Here is a 15,862-nt window from a genome sequence, read left to right as displayed (position 1 = left end):
AGCAAGTCATGCCAGGTGGACTACTCCATGTTCTGTTCTTCTCTGTTCTGTATTCTGAGCAATGCGCTCGGGTATAATCGCACAGCCACCATACATGGTCACAGCTCCAACACCAACTCCATCTGCCTTGTCCTATCATAATCATCGAAGCTGCCGCATTTCCGGCCTCGCCGCATCAACTCTGGCAATAGCCCCTCCCTCCCTGGCGGGCAGCCCAGCCACCTCCCGCGCATGTCTCATATCCGCAAACGTCAGCCTGAGGTCCCTCGCGTACGGGCCAAAGGACGTGATAAGCTGCCCAAGTGCCTCCTTGAGCGTCTCCAGGATCGCATCTACCTCAGTGCACTCCCTTTCCGCGTCGTGGTCTGTCCAGTGCAGGGGAAAGTTCGCCTTAAACGCGTCCAGCTTCGTCGCGACCGCCGTGAAGGTGCGGATGATGGCGGCGACATCCCGCTGGACATTCCCGAAGCTGTCTTCTGCCAGGCTGAGCACGGCCAGGTTTGTCAGAGCAGATATAGCGTTGATAATGAGTGCTGGTTCCCCAAAGGGTTCTCCTAGAACCACAGTGGTGATTCTTCGCGAGAAGCTCTGCTTGAACGGCCTACCCAGTGGCGAGCCCAGTATCTGTCTGGTCCAGTACTGGAATGGGTTGTCGGTGGCGTCCGAGCCGGTCGCCTGCCGTGCGATGTCCTCAACGTAGCCTTTGGCTTGGGCGACCCCCTTCTGCACGTATGGGCTCAGCCGCGAAGGCTGGCCTGGTGACACGGCTGTAGTCCTAACAATCTTCTCCACCTCGCCTCGAAGGGTCTTCTTGGTGGGTGTAGTGACTAGTACTTGGTCACTGCTGGCTGGCTTTTCGACCACGGGCTTGGTATCCGTGTTCGCTGGTACGGGTGTCGGAGGGTCTGCAGCAGGAGCTTTGCCGTACCCATCGATTCGTGTTTCCACGTCTTTGACAATTTGAAGACATAGCGCGTATACTTGCGACCACATCGGGCCGTCTTTCCTGTCAATGTCCTGGTAGATGGCCTTGCGCCGCGGTTGGAAATCCCTGGCAATCAGTGCTAGTTCCCATGTCGCAAAACACTGTTGAGAGTCAGCCATGAGAACGACGGCGTGGCGTGAGCTGACAAACAAACCTTGATGGGGAGCTTCTTGCTCTTCAACCCGTTCAACAAGCTCCCGTTCGGGTCCTTCGACTCCGACGTGAGTGGGTTTCCATTCTTCAGTGGTGGCCTGACCAGAAACATTGAGAACATCCTACTGCCCGCCAACCACAAGAACAACAACATGAAGCTGGCGCACGAGCACTTGACCCATAGAGGAAAACTAATGCCACCGTAAGTGGCCGGAGCCAGATTGGTCTTCGGCATAGTGTAGAAGGGACGGAAGAAGGCCAACGCGATTCGCCAAGCCAAGCTCCGCAAGAAGGCGTGGTAGAAGAAAATGTTGAAGGCGAGGACGGCCAGAGTTTGCACAAGAGCGCGGTGCGCCAAGAGAGGAACCTCGCTCATGAGGCGCGTGGACCAGGTCGGCGGGGTGTCGGTAGCAGCTGCATCGTTGGCCCGTAGTCCCGCGGAGCGGAGGCGCAGCCGGTCATCGTCGCGGGAGATATGAAGGGCGCCGTGTATGATTCCCAACACTAGGAAATGCGCCGTGAAGAAGATGGGCTTCTCGTTCAAACGTACTCTACCGCCCACGCCCGGCTGGACGGACACCCATGCGAGATCCTCCGTCGCCGACCACAGGTATATCTGGCTGAAAAGCCATGACGACAGTGTGTAGGAAACGACTGCCTCCAGGGTCTGAGAGGTGACAGCATATTTCAGGAAAGTCTGTAGCCCGGAGTTGGAGGTGCGGTAGCCGACATGGTATTGTGCGATTCGGAGGACGATGATTGCCAGGCCGCAGAGGAAGATGAAGAAGGCTCGAATGCCGGTTGGGCCAATTGGAAAGACCGCCCAGAAGACTGTGAAGGGTGTAGAGTGTCAGCAGCTTGATTTCGAACGATTGAACACCCGGTGCAGGACGTAACTGACGGGAATCCCAACTGGCGAGGACGACACTCTCGACCAGGGCGATGGCCAAGAGGATAGAGGCGGTGCTTGTAAAGCGCCGGTGCAGCGCAGGCTGGAGAAAGTCCTTATACGGAGCCCGCCTGACTGGAGCCATCTTCGCTGTTGGCCAGCATCGAGTGAACAGAAGAGGACCGTAGTTGGCGGTGGTTGGCGAAGAAAAGGATGGTCGAGGTCAAAAGGCAGAGCTCTTCTTTGTAGCCACTCCACGCCTGCTGTAGTCTAGTAAACAAGAGCTCTGCAAAAAAGCAAGCAGTCCGTTTCGAGGGCGTGCACCCCTGCAAGATTTCGAGCAGGGGGGGCCACCCACCGTCTGAGACCAGCCGTACAGCCTTCGCGGCCCCTTACGTAACGCTACACCTAGGCACCTGGTTTCGAAGCGGAGGGACGTCACAGCTTCGAGCCGGTCGATCCATGCCGTGCTCTCTCCCCCAGACAACCATCGACAATCCAAATAACCACCAACCATTTCTTCAAGAAAACACCTCCCTCCAGACCCAGATCAGATCATCGAGCAGAGACTGCGACAAGCAGGACCACAACCCAACCACAAAAAGCACACACACACACACACACACACACCGCAAAAATGTCTTTCGACCAGCTCTCCTCATTGGAGTCGCAGCCGCGGCCGTCCGCCTACGCCGACGACCCGGAGTTCGACCGCCTGTCGCAGGACATGATGAACAAGCTCTTCACATTAGCGGGCAACACATCGAGGCTGCGCACCGAGATCGGCCACCTGGGCACGCGTCGAGATACGGCCCGCGTGCGGGAGCGCGTGCACGATCTGATCGACGAGTCGAGCGAGACCCTCAAGGCGGTGGGGGAGGGCGTCAAGAAGGTGCAGACGTGGAGCGAGGGCACCGGCGAGGAGCTCACGCCCGCCCAGAAGTACAAGCAACAGAAGCTGTTCCGCGAGTTCAGGTCGTCGCTGGAGGAGTTCCAGGGCCTGCAACGGCAGGCGCTCGAGAAGCAGCGGGCGTCGGTGTCGGCGGCACGGGCGGCTGCTCACGACGAAGAGTCTGGCGGTGACACGGTGCCGCTGAGCCCCACCGGCCAGCAGCAGCAGCAGCTGATGCAGCAGGAGCTGCGGCTGGCGCCCCAGGACGAGGTGGACTTCCAGGAGGCGTTGATCGCCGAGCGCGAGACGGAGATCCAGAACATCGAGCAGGGTGTCGGCGACCTCAACGTGCTGTTCCAGCAGGTCGCACAGATCGTCACCGAGCAGGGCGAGCAGCTGGGCGGCATCACCGAGAACGTCGAGCGCACCCACGAGGACACCCGCGGCGCCGACCGGGAGCTGCGCCAGGCTGCGCGGTACCAGAAGAATGCGCGAGGCAAGGCGTGCTGTCTCTTGCTGGTCCTGTCGGTCATTCTTACGATTATAGTGCTGGCTGTAGTCCTTGGGTAGGGTGTCGATGATTATGATGTGTGATGTCCTGGTTTGGTCCTTTCGGGAGGGTTTCACAGCACTCGACGGCGTTGGAGGTGTCATTTGAATACTAGAAGGCCGTCTTTTTCTTTTGTTGTACAACTATGTGTACATAAGAAGGCCAGTACTCCCAACGGAGAATCCTGTGTCTGACGTTCAATCACAATCTCTCTGGGTCCGTTAGACCTCTCCGAAGTCCAGGTCCCGAGTAAAATGTTCTTGACGATGACCTTACAACATGATGCCTGGATCCGCAAGTCGGACAGAATTTTCGTGCCGGGAAATGCTCTTCATCAACAAAAGAGTAAGGAAGACAAGATTGTCAACCTTCCATGCGGCCAGGATCGAATGCAACTATCTAGCATGCCATCGCTATTGACCCGTGCCGCCCTGTCTCCCATATAGTATATCAAGACCGTCACGTTTTGCGTTGAGCGAAGTGGGTACCACACCAAGTAAGTTCTTCAATTCGTCTTTGGTCGTATCAACGGAATCTCAAGACCCCCACAAGGCTTCACCGGCACCTTCGGTATGGGCAAGAGCCTCCTGATGCCCTTGGTCACAACAAGACTGCACCCAACAGAAGAAGCCCAATAAAGGTGCAGCGCGGAAGGGAGGTTCATGGTCACCGGACCGATAGCGAGCGCCATCACTATCATGGCCCGGCGGAAGGCCAGCATGCCACGCGACCGCCCCCCGGCCACGACGAGGTTGCGCGTCCCTGCCGGGGGCCGCATCCCGAACAGATTGCGCAGCTCGGCTTCAGTCTCGGGCAATATATGCATGAGAAGCAGACCTGAGACGGCGAAGGGGAGAACGTGGTACGGGTCCGGCGCGAGCAGGTCTGGGAACCAGAGGCAGCCGCCCGATGCGAAAGTGGGCTCCATAGCGAGCGGAGTGAAGACGTCTGGAGTCGTTGTCGAAGATGCGAGATCGCTGATGTCGACGACAGATGTTTCAGCGCCGATGGCCGGCGTAGTAGACGGCGGTATAGCTCCTTCAGCTGCTGTGTTTGAGGCCGTCGTTGCCGTCCCGTCTTGGTTCTGCCATCCGTACATCAAGCCTCCCAACAGACCCCGAGGTCCTCCGCACATCTCTCTGATGATCTCGAGGTTGCTTAGGAACACAGGCAGGCCAATAAGGCCGCCCCAGGAGGACCTGCTCTCGTTGATGGAGAAGGCCCTGAACATCTTCTTGCTTCTCCCCTTGACTGCCTTTGTGACCCGGTCCATGACATTCGGCACCGCCTTCCGCCTCAGACCAAGCCCAATCTGCGCATATTGTGCCTGAATCAAAGGAAGGAGCTTTGCTTTCCTCCGCTGCACACTATTGGTGTAGAGGGTCAACGGTGTCCTGATCAAGGCGCTGACCACGACAGCGACTAGGGGAAGTGAGATGAACCATGGCGTTACTGTGACCTCGTGGACGTTGGTAATGAGGAGCTCTGAGCCTTTGAGGAAGTATCCTGCTGCATCTGCCACGCCGAAATTCCTCTTCTGACTCGCAGCAGATAGCCGTATTCTGGAGGGAAAAAGGTGAGGGTGAAACTCATGTTGAAGACGCCGGCCAAGGTGAGGCCGTATTCTCGTGGCTGACAGCCTCAGCTGGTGGCCCACATGTCCTGACATTGTGGGAGCTCAGAGCTGAGGACTGCTCATAATAAAGACTCAGGGATCATGTGGTTGGCCGTCTGTATCCATAAGACAACTTTTCTCATTCACTGGCAGAGGCAGATGACCGATGAGGTCTTCAAAGCTTCGAGTGGGAGACAAGGATGTTCAAGCATGGTCACGACCCAGGAACAGAGGTACCTAGGTACTTCCATACCTGAGGTACCTGATCTACCACCGTTTTGTACGAGAGGTCGTATGCTGGGCAGGGGTCCGTCCCGCGCCCGAGCCACGCGGGCCCCGCTATCAGCTGCTAAGGTTCCTTAATCACGGCGAGCTCTGGCAACCTTGCATCCTGGAACTTGCGTCGTGTCTTTGCCGTGTCGTGTCTGCTTCACTGTACTTCTACGAGTCTGCCCCTCCGTTGTTGAAATGCCCAAGTCCTCCAGGCCACAGCTTTGCCTGTGACTGATTTACCTGACCGAATGACCGACTCATCTCTTGGACTGGCAAGGTCAATTCAAATTACTGCTGTTCAATGGAGTACGCTCTAGAACCCAAGCCGTCGTTCCTGTGACACACCTTTCCGCTCCCTCTCTCTGCTCACGCCGAAGCGTCACCAATACCACCCATCTCGCCTACATACACCCGTACTGCACTCGCCTTCTCACCGTACCGTATTATACCGTTCAAATCTAAACAACCGACCTGGACAAAGCCTTTGACGCCATGGACGCAGGCGGATCCTGCAAGGCGCCGTCTGGCCAGGACCAATGGAGCCCTTTTGGCCTCAGCCCCACGAGTGTTGCCTTGCTCGCCCTCCCGCTCGGCTTGATCCCCTTTTTCGTCCTCTTCGGAATACCCGCTCTATGGCAGGCCTTGGGCTCCGTAGGGGGCACATACCTGCGAAACAAAACAGATGGTAGGAGAGCACAGCTGCTGGAGGTTATGGCCGAGGACGAGAAGAGCTATCTGAGCAACGGGAAGACGGGCAATGACACAGAGGAGGAGACAGAGAAGGGCAAGAAAGATATTTGGAAGAAGATCGAGGCCTCTATACAGGGAAAAGTGCCCATGGGCGACAAAGCAGACAGGGAGTGGTCCGGCATCGTGGGATTCTTCCACCCTTTCTGGTACTTGCCCTAAATTGGAGGAGCGACCTGGAATGTAGGCTGACATGAAGCAGTAATGCTGGAGGTGGAGGCGAAAGAGTTCTCTGGGCTGCCATCCGGGCTACACAAAAGCGGTGGCCCAACGCCAAAATCGTCGTGTACACGGGCGACCACGAGGCTTCTAAGGAGCAAATCTTGGGTCGAGTTAAGGTGCGGAATGAAACCTGCCCTGATCCTTGAGTACTCTAGTATACGCCGCGACTAACTCTTGCTAGGACCGATTCAACGTGCACTTGCACCCACCTAGCATCCAGTTCCTCTATCTGTCAACCAGACACTGGGTCCTGGCATCCACATGGCCGCGCATGACGCTGGCCGGCCAGTCCTTCGGATCCTTAATTTTGGCGTGGGACGCCTTCTCCCTCCTCGTCCCGGACATTTTCATCGATACAATGGGCTATGCATTCTCGCTGGGCCTGAGCAAATGGCTGTTCAAGAATGTCCCGACCGGCGCATACGTCCACTATCCGACAATCTCAACCGACATGCTCGACTCGCTCGACCCCGCCCACCCTCTCGGAGCGCAGGGCGTCAATGCAGGCCAGGGTACAGGCCTCAGGGGCTCCTTGAAGCGCAGGTACTGGCAGCTCTTCGCCAAGATCTATGCCATGATGGGTGCAACCGTCGACGTGGTCATGACCAACTCCAGCTGGACCCAGGCACACGTCACCTCGATCTGGGGTCCCGGCCGGAGGGAGGCCTCAAAAACCGAGCCCATCGCCACTGTATACCCTCCATGCGCCGTCGAGGAGCTCGAGGAGGAGGTTGAGGTGTCGGCACCAAGCGAGTCGAAGCGGCAAAAGAATCTCCTCTACATCGGGCAGTTCCGGCCGGAGAAGAACCACCCGCTGATCCTGGAGGCGTTCGCGCAGTTCATCAAGGCCGGCAGCGAGGCGTCGAAGGGGGCGCGGCTGGTGCTGGTGGGCAGCGTGCGCGACGACCAGGACTCGAAGCGCGTCTACAAGCTGCGGCTGCTGCTGCGCGAGCTCGGTGTTGACGGCCTCGTTGACTTCCAGCTCGACGCGTCATGGACCGACATCCTCGGCTGGCTGGGCCGGTCGCATGTCGGTGTCAACGGCATGTGGAACGAGCACTTTGGCATCGGCGTCGTCGAGTACCAGGCCAGCGGCCTCATCTGCGTCGTACACGATTCTGGCGGGCCCAAGCTGGATATCGTCAAGGAGGTCGACGGGCGACCTACGGGTGAGTACTGCTTTTAAAATATAGGAGCGTATGGCTCGGGAGATGAATCGTGCTAACAAGAGGATCCAGGATTCCATGCCACAACTGCGGCTGAGTTTGCCGCGGCCTTCGAAAAGGCATTGACCGTGGAGAATCCCCTCGAGATGCGCCTGCGCGCCCGCGAGTCGGCGTGGAGGTTCAGCGAGGGCGAGTTCGCGCGCAAGTGGATCGAGCAGACTGCTAAGCTAGTGAACATGACGAAGTCTTAGCCCAAGAACAGATATATCAAATTCAGAGCTTAACGAGGAGAGCAGCCAGAGTGGACAGGGAGAGAAACCTCCGACTAGTGCCTGACGGGGTTGACGGGGTTGACTGCAAGGATCTTGCGGTGATGTGTATGTATTGCGTGCTGGAAGGAAGATTTAGTGAAAAGCTTGCATGAGGTGATACCCCCCTATTTCTCACTCTGTGTATCTCACAATGCATCGTGGGCGCATTCATGTTTTTACATCTGTTTAGCTGCGTTAGATATTGAATTGTACAAAGTTTAGAAGACGTGGCAGGTCGCTGGCTGAAAGGACTTCGGGGCATATATGTTAGCCTGGCTAGCAGGACAACATTGGACTTGTCAGAAGATATCGAGTAATTTGCTGGGTCCAAGTGATTGAACGCTCTCGGAGTCCTCTTCTGCTGGTCCAGTCGATGGCATTTGAACATCGCCTGTTTGTGGTATTGATTTCAAGTCGTAGGGCTATGCTGATTTGTTGCATCGCTCTCTACGTGCCCAATGGCCAGACGAAGATCCATCAATCAGGATATCAATCCTGTTATAGACATTATACCTGGAATCATACCAAGACCTTTACTCAGCTATCGACCCTGTTCAGAATCGCCACGCCCTCGACATGACCCGTCTGAGGGAAGAAGTCGAACCCCCTCAGACTCTCAATCTCATACCTCGTCTTCTTCTTCGCCTCTCCATTGTCCCCGACCTCACCCTCGACCTTCTCACCACCGCCACCCGCCATGAAACCACTCACCTCGCCCCTAACCAGCACCCCGACATCCCTCGCCTGCGTGTGGACATTACAGCTGACATACACGATTCGCCGCGGCGCGAACACCAGCAGCTGGCGCAGGAAGCTCTCGTCGCAGCCCTTGCGCGGCGGGTCCAGCACGACGGCGGTCTCATCCGGGTCGAACTGGGCGACCGACTCGAACAGGCGCGGCGCGTCGGCCGCGATGAAGGTGCACTGACGGCCCTCGGCGAGCCCGTTGAGCGCCGCGTTGGCGCGCGCGAACGCGATCGACTTATCCGCGATGTCGATGCCGATACTGCCGCCCGGGAACAGTTTAGACAGCGTGATGGTGAAGAGGCCTGAGCCTGAGTACGCGTCAATCAGGGTCTTTATGGGCTTCTGGGTGGAGGAGGAGGAGTCGGGAGGTAGGATGTGCTCCCGGATGTGATCGGTGAAGGGCTTGAGGATGGAGTTGTTGTTCTGGAAGAAGTCGCCCGCGCGGTTGGTGAAGGTGAAGTCGCCGATGTACTCGGTCGACGTGGCGTTGTTGTCTGTGATGCACGTCTTGATGTCCGTGTGGCTGTCCTGCTCAACGACCACGGCGTCCTGGGGCAGCGGGTTAGGCAGTGGGTCGCCCTTGGCCACACGCGTCGTGTTCTCGCGCAGCAGGATGGTCGCGCCGCGCTCGTAGTTGCTGTACTCGGCCCTCATGCGCTCGCGTTCGCGGCCCATCTTCCGCCGCACCGCGTCCGTCCCGATCGGGCAGTCCTCGATGTCAAGCACGCGCCGCGGCCCGCCCTTGAGCATGAACCCGATGTCGGGCATCTCCTGCAGCACCTTCTTCTCTTTCGCGCCGCCGCGCCTTTTGCCCGCGAAGCCCGGCGGGCCGTCGAAATGTGGCGTCAGCTTCGTCCTGTAGCCGTACTGCAGCGGGCTGCCGAAGGTGTCTTGGACGGTGGGAACCAGCTCTGGCGGTAGATCTGAGAAGTTCTTGAAGGCGCGCTCAACAATGGTCCTCTTGTGCTTGAGCTGATCTGCGTAGTCCATCATCTGGAACTGACACCCGCCACATTTGGTAAAGTACTTGCACTGTATCCTGCTGTCGTCGCGGAGCGGTGATGGCTTCACGACAGATATGAAGTCTGCAACGGAGTGGTTTCCCTTAGGTAGGTGGCGGTAAGCTTTTACCTTGACCGTGTCGCCGGGTATTGCAAAGGGCACGACGTAAATTCGTTTTGAGCCTGGCTGTCTTGCTAAGCCATCGCCTGTGGACGAGAGCTTGAGTACTTCGACCTCGATCTCTGATCCTTCTTGTGGCAGTGTCTCAGGCCCAGCCTCCGATTCGGGAGCAGAACTGCTGTCCGCCAGCTTCATCTCCTCCATCAAGGCTTCAATGTCGAGGTTCAGGACCTCCTCATGCGAACCCTCCTTGGCAGGCTTTTGCTTTTTGGGCATTCTCTTTTTTGAGCTCCCTCCCCATCCCCTTGGTCCATCATGCCCTCCTTTGAACGGCCTCTTCCCGTTGGTTTGGTTGCGAGCCTCTGTCTTTGCTGCTGGCTCGGCGCCAGGTTGTGTTAGAGGTGAAGCCATTGTTGGCTGTCGCTGAATGAAATGGGGTCTTGGTGTGAATGGCTTCCTGTGTGCAGATGATGCAAAAGTCCTGACAAGTTTGGATGAGAAGAGACGCATCGATGATACTGATCAGATGACCTTAATCATTTCTGAAGTTCACATCACTTCAAAAACGCAAGTATTGATGAGAATGAACGTCTTTTGAAAGGGGACAAGTGAGATGGAATTGATATTCGAAATTGTTTTCAACAGCGCCCTGATTGGTTCCAGAAACTGCTACCCGATCGAGTTAGTCCGTCTGGCCCAGGGCGCTCGGCGAGACGGTAACGGCTGCTTATGTTATCAAGGCTCCGTCTCCCGTGAGCACGCCGGTCTCGTGCCGGAGCTCGTCATATGCATTGTCAACCAACTCGCGGTGTGAACTGATTCGTTCAGTAATTCTCTGCTCTCACTTATACGACTGCTCTCGTCGTAGCAGGTGGTGTCTTCTATTTTGTCGTTGTGTAGCGGCCGTTGGTTTCTGCGCTCATCTGGCGTTATCTGGGTCTCCTCTGTTTCCTTCTCTGCGGTTCAAACCGCTCATACAGCGATAGACATGAGTGAGGCTTTTCTACCATTCGTCTTGCTTTGAGATACTTGCGTAATGCACAAGAGCGGCTAACCACATCACAGAGAATTTGAAATATGACCTGCTATCTACAATAGCCCTCTATCATGCAGCAGCAGCCTCGCCTGTGTCCTACGGGAACAATCCCATTCAGGCACCCCTCCAAGGATCCCATGGCGCAATAGCGAGTGAAAGCGTAATATGCTCACAGATAGGTATAGACATATTAAAGAAAGGCGTGAGTATTCCTCTATTTTTCTTAATACAGCAGGCTGCTAATACCGTCCAGGGCAACGCCGCAGATGCCATGGTGGGCACAAACCTATGCGTCGGTGTGATAGGGATGTACCATTCCGGAATAGGGGGTGGAGGTTTTGCACTCGTCCGTGATCCACAAGGGAATTATGAGACGATAGACTACCGGGAATCCGCGCCAGCCGCGGCGTACGAGGACATGTATCAAGGGAACCTCGAGGGGGCCGTCTGGGGCGGCTTATCGGTAGCTGTGCCAAGCGAGTTGAGGGGCCTCGAATATCTACACAGCAAGTACGGATCACTACCGTGGCGGGCGCTGGTTAACCCTGCCGTGTATCTGGCACGAAATGGTTTTGAAGTTACCGAGGATCTGGTAAGGTATATGAACAACGCCATCGACGGCCCAAGGGGCAACTTTCTCGTGGAAGATCCCATATGGTCTGAAGACTTTGCGCCAAATGGGACTCTCCTTCAACTTGGAGATGTCATCACACGGAAACGATATGCCGAGTAAGTCTACATCCTCCATGGCACTGCCAAAGGTTACTCACATCGTCGTCCAGCACATTGGAGAAAATCGGCAAGCACGGGGTCAACGTCTTCTACGAGGGCGAGCTCGCCGAGGAAATGGTCAAGGTGACCCAAGAGACCAACGGGACACTCACACTGGACGACTTGAAGTCTTACAAGGCTCTGCCCAAACGAGCCATTAGCATCAACTTCCGCGACTTCAAGCTGTATTCAACCGGTGCCCCCAGCTCCGGTGCCGTGATGCTGAGCACGCTCAAGACCATGGAACAGTACCCAGCCGCGGACCTATCCGACACAAACCTGACGACGCACCGCTTCCTCGAGGCCATGCGCTTCGCCTACGGCGCGCGCCTGGAGCTAGGTGACCCGGACTACCTGCCGAATGTGGAAGGATTCGAGGACGCGCTGCTGAGCAAACAGAACGCGCGCCAGATCCGCGCCCGCATCAACGACAGCAGCACGCTGCCCTTGGAGGAGTACGACCCGCGGGGCGAGTACGCAGCCGAGAGCCACGGGACATCGCACATCGTGGCGGCGGACGCGACTGGGCTGACGATCTCGTCGACGACGACGGTGAACCTGCTGTTCGGGGCGCAGGTCATGACGCCGCGCGGGGGAATCATCCTCAACGACGAGATGGCCGACTTCAGCACACCCGGAGCGCGCAATGTCTTCGGCTTTGCGCCGTCGCCCGCAAACTTCATCCGCCCGGGCAAGCGCTGCATGAGCTCTATTACGCCCATCATCGCCGAGTTCCCCAACGGCACCGTCTTCTTTGTGACCGGCGCTGCCGGCGGGAGCCGTATCATCTCGTCCACCACGCTTACGGCATGGCACCTGCTTGAGCACGGCCTGGACATGCGCGCCGCGATGGCCGAACCGCGATTTCACGACCAGCTGATCCCGAACCGCGCTGAGTTTGAGTGGACTTTTGATAATGGAACGGTGGGCGCCATGGTCGAGAAGGGGCATAACAGCAAGTGGGTGCGGCTGGGCGTGAGCGCCGTGCAGGGGATCCAGCGGCTGTGGGATGGGAGGTTCCTCGGCGTGGGAGAGCCTAGACAGAAGAACAGCGGCGGGTTGTCAATCTAGATATTGCCGGAGATGGCCCCGGCTTGTGTCAATAGAGGCCGGGGTTTTCAGCTGTCACTGTACCACCATATCGGTGGACGGGGTCTGCTGCCTGCTAGTTAGCGACGAGGAGGCAGGAAGAACACAGCCACCCTTTACTTTGGATAGCGCCATGCGTAAGCAGGAGGCTTGGACGACAGCCAGCCGGTGTGAATGTCTTTCAATCGTTCAGTCCGATGTCTTCGGATACGACAACACATAGAGCGGCAAACAAGTTGGTGGCTGAAGTTAAGCCGAAATTTAATTTCCTTCCATGATGCCGTCGTCCCAATCGCACACCACACAGCATACACAGATCGGCTACGTATGAGACTAAACGGTCTGCATTACATGCGCATGCACATGCAGGCGCGAACATGAGCGTGGGTCCGCCGGGTCGGGGGACGCCTCCGCCCCTGCAAGCAACCTGGGTAGGTCTTGCAATCAGGTCCTCTCCCCTCCCCATTGGCCTCGCGCCTAGTCCGCTCCGCCGGGAGGCAGCCTTTGGTCTCAGTTACAAGCACGGCATCCATTGCGGTTTTGAAGAGGAATTTCTGTTCACATGTGCTCTCGTCTTCTCTGGTCAATCATGATCCGCTCAGACTGTCAGTCAGTATTGAAGATAATGCCTCAGCGTATGTACAGATGACCACGGCTCTCCTCCCCTTCTCAATACACCGGGGCACAGCGTGGATCTACTATACGCCACTAGTCAATTGATTGACTGGTTGTTTGGCTGGCTGGCTGGTTTTGGACAAGAACATACCCAGACAGTGCTACAATATGGCTGCAGACTGGTCGCTAAACGGGTACGTCCTGCCCGGTACGTCGACCCCGACAATTTTTCCCTTGCATCCCAAGCAAGCAAAGAAAAGTAAAGAAAAGAAACAGCTCTGACCGGACAGCAAGGGGGCAGGCGAGGTGCTTGTCCACCCACACCAAGTCCTGAATCTCGCAATGGGCGACGCCGTGGATGAGTATATCGCAGGAGCCATCCCGGAGGACGTACGTGACGGCAGGGCCACACGGAACCTGCACGTTGCGGTCATCGCGCCCCTGACCCACTCGGAGCAGTACACCGTCATGGAGGGCGTGCGAACCGTCCCCGTGCGGCCGCCGCCCGGTTATGAGACGCGCGTGCTATCGGCCGGCGTGGACTATGCCCAGGTCCGGTGGTTGATGGCGCAGTGCGACAAGACGCATGGGACGGCTTCCGCCGGCGGAGGCGGCGAGAAGGATAGCGCGGAAGTAGAGAGTTCTCATCCGGACCTTCTAGTCATCGACTGCGAGTCCGAACAGCTCGTCCCCGCGGGCGAAGACTGCAAGTTCGCGGCGCTGAGCTACGTGTGGGGCGGCGCACGGGGCGGCGACGAGGCCGGCGACGACGACGAGAGGGAGCAGTTCCAGGCGGATTTGAGCCGGCGGCGGCGGCTGCTTCCGCGGACGGTGCGAGACGCAGTGCACGCGGTGCGCGAGCTGGGGCTGCGGTTCCTCTGGGTGGACCAGTACTGCATCGACGACACGGAACCGGGGCGCAAGCACCACACCATCAGCAACATGGACGCCGTATACCGGCGAGCGGCGTTGACCATCGTGGCTGCGTCGGGGGCGCACAGCGGCCACGGGCTGCCCGGTTCGCGGCGGATCCATTGCCGGCTGGACACGTACTCGCTCGTGGAGAACAACGGTGGCGGGCAGGAAGGGGTTGGTGATGACGAAGGCGCGGAGAAGGAGTCGTACGTGTACGTCGAAGACGCGCACGCCGAGCTCGGAGAGCTGGTATGGTCGACGCGCGGGTGGACGTACCAGGAGGGTCTGCTGTCGCGGCACCGGCTGGTCTTCACTGAGTCGCAAGCCGTATTCCAGTGCCTACACGACAACGGCCGGGTCGCACGCGCTGGGGATATTTTCTACCGGATCGAGGAGTACACGCGCCGCCACCTCACGTATCCGGCCGACTCGCTCAAAGCCTTCCTCGGTGTCTTTCGTGCCTTCGAGAAGCTTCGACCGCCCGCGATGCACTACTGGGGCGTCCCATTCGTCTTCGCCGCTGATGGATCAATCTGCCAGCTCGCTCAGGGATTGCTCTGGAAGTCCCAGTCGTGTGCCCTGCGACGAATTCGGAGCTTTCCCTCGTGGACCTGGGCTGGGTGGGAGGGATGGGCCGACCAGCAGCAGCAGCACTCTGGTGGTGAAGACCCCGACCATTCGGTATGGATGTATGGTCTGCTGCCCGTGGATCCATCGCTGGCTGACCTCGAGGATATATCGATCGACGTACCGTGCGGTACGGGACAGCTACTTGACATCCATGAATATTTCAGACTAGAGCGCGGTGGGCGTGGGAGTCGGGGACTGCCGACAGAGCATGCAATATATATCACCGCGTGGACGACAGAAATCAGCTTTTCTCCTGGGAGGCAGCGTGAGTATATCCTGGACCTCGACACAAGGTCAGACTTTGGGCTTGCTCTCGGTACCGACGATGGTGGTCTAGCTGGCAGACTTCGTAATGAGACATGGACGGTGGCCGTCATCTGTTGGTCGCTGTCACACTCCACACACGCAGCTCGAGGCTTCCGCACGCAGTCAATCGTATTGGGTCGGGCGGGAGCGGACTCTGTTTGCAGGGTCGGCACGCTGGAGACGAGATGGCGCAAGCAGCACCTCGAAGAAGACGGGCAGGGGAGAGCGCACATTGCGGCATGGAATCGGAATTTCGTCAGGAGACGTCTTCGTCTTGTATGACGACTTTCCAGGGCCTTGAAAATACTCCACGTTGGGACTCGCAACTGTGCCTGGCTCACTAAAACAATGTCAGTGATGGACATTGTAGTAGGGAAATAGATAAAGCTGTGGCTATTGGAAAGGGGCCACTGTACATACCGCTGGCGGCATATCGTTTCCCTTGTCGTCTTGCATGAAACATCAATAGCTCTTTGTAGATATAGTCAGTCCATCATGGTATATGGTTTTGAGCATGGCGCGATATCCGACAGCGGGCGCAGCTTGTGGGCAGAGCTGGACAAAAAGGAAGCAAAGGATTGCTCATATGCAAGCATGCCAGGAGAGCAATTATGTCGAATACAGGAGTACGGTGATGATTGTCACATCACAATAATCGAAAACTGAGAATGCTCCAAGTATTCCTCGATGCCAAACTTATTCTGAGAAAAGACTGCGCCTCCAGGATGATGATGCAAAAAGTCATGCAAAACTCATGGAATCCATGAGAAAGCCATAATAAAACCAAGTACCAACTCCAGCCAAACCAGATCCGTCAAGGGAATCCAC

General features: G+C 57.3%; 7 protein-coding genes across 7 annotated transcripts; 4 read left to right on the top strand and 3 right to left on the bottom strand.

Moving 5' to 3' along the window:
• Positions 1 to 141: 141 nt before the first annotated feature.
• J7T55_015571 (nuclear envelope protein) lies at positions 142 to 2,172 on the bottom strand (the record flags this gene model as incomplete). Its single annotated transcript, XM_053139817.1, has 3 exons — positions 142 to 1,086; positions 1,140 to 1,969; positions 2,040 to 2,172. The coding sequence occupies 3 exons, from the start codon at positions 2,170 to 2,172 to the stop codon at positions 142 to 144; spliced, it is 1,908 nt and encodes a 635-aa protein (XP_052997293.1).
• A 492-nt stretch (positions 2,173 to 2,664) lies between these two features.
• On the top strand, positions 2,665 to 3,489 carry J7T55_015570 (snare domain-containing protein; the record flags this gene model as incomplete). Its single annotated transcript, XM_053139816.1, has 1 exon — positions 2,665 to 3,489. The coding sequence occupies one exon, from the start codon at positions 2,665 to 2,667 to the stop codon at positions 3,487 to 3,489; it is 825 nt and encodes a 274-aa protein (XP_052997292.1).
• Positions 3,490 to 3,974: 485 nt separating this feature from the next.
• J7T55_015569 (uncharacterized protein) lies at positions 3,975 to 5,138 on the bottom strand (the record flags this gene model as incomplete). Its single annotated transcript, XM_053139815.1, has 1 exon — positions 3,975 to 5,138. The coding sequence occupies one exon, from the start codon at positions 5,136 to 5,138 to the stop codon at positions 3,975 to 3,977; it is 1,164 nt and encodes a 387-aa protein (XP_052997291.1).
• Positions 5,139 to 5,849: 711 nt separating this feature from the next.
• J7T55_015568 (lpha-mannosyltransferase alg11) lies at positions 5,850 to 7,743 on the top strand (the record flags this gene model as incomplete). Its single annotated transcript, XM_053139813.1, has 4 exons — positions 5,850 to 6,253; positions 6,307 to 6,442; positions 6,508 to 7,495; positions 7,565 to 7,743. 4 exons carry the CDS (start codon positions 5,850 to 5,852, stop codon positions 7,741 to 7,743), a joined length of 1,707 nt encoding a protein of 568 aa, XP_052997290.1.
• A 597-nt stretch (positions 7,744 to 8,340) lies between these two features.
• J7T55_015567 (tRNA (Uracil-5-)-methyltransferase) lies at positions 8,341 to 10,083 on the bottom strand (the record flags this gene model as incomplete). The annotated part of the gene is made up of 1 exon (XM_053139812.1): positions 8,341 to 10,083. One exon carries the CDS (start codon positions 10,081 to 10,083, stop codon positions 8,341 to 8,343), a length of 1,743 nt encoding a protein of 580 aa, XP_052997289.1.
• Positions 10,084 to 10,979: 896 nt separating this feature from the next.
• On the top strand, positions 10,980 to 12,550 carry J7T55_015566 (gamma-glutamyltranspeptidase-like protein; the record flags this gene model as incomplete). Its single annotated transcript, XM_053139811.1, has 2 exons — positions 10,980 to 11,437; positions 11,491 to 12,550. 2 exons carry the CDS (start codon positions 10,980 to 10,982, stop codon positions 12,548 to 12,550), a joined length of 1,518 nt encoding a protein of 505 aa, XP_052997288.1.
• A 975-nt stretch (positions 12,551 to 13,525) lies between these two features.
• Positions 13,526 to 15,316, top strand: J7T55_015565 (HET-domain-containing protein; the record flags this gene model as incomplete). Its single annotated transcript, XM_053139810.1, has 1 exon — positions 13,526 to 15,316. One exon carries the CDS (start codon positions 13,526 to 13,528, stop codon positions 15,314 to 15,316), a length of 1,791 nt encoding a protein of 596 aa, XP_052997287.1.
• Between the last annotated feature and the right edge of the window lie 546 nt (positions 15,317 to 15,862).

Source organism: Diaporthe amygdali, assembly GCF_026229845.1.
Source record: "Diaporthe amygdali strain CAA958 chromosome Unknown NODE_5_length_1802954_cov_64_987939, whole genome shotgun sequence".
Taxonomy (NCBI): domain Eukaryota; kingdom Fungi; phylum Ascomycota; class Sordariomycetes; order Diaporthales; family Diaporthaceae; genus Diaporthe; species Diaporthe amygdali.
This window is presented reverse-complemented; position numbering and strand designations above follow the sequence as displayed.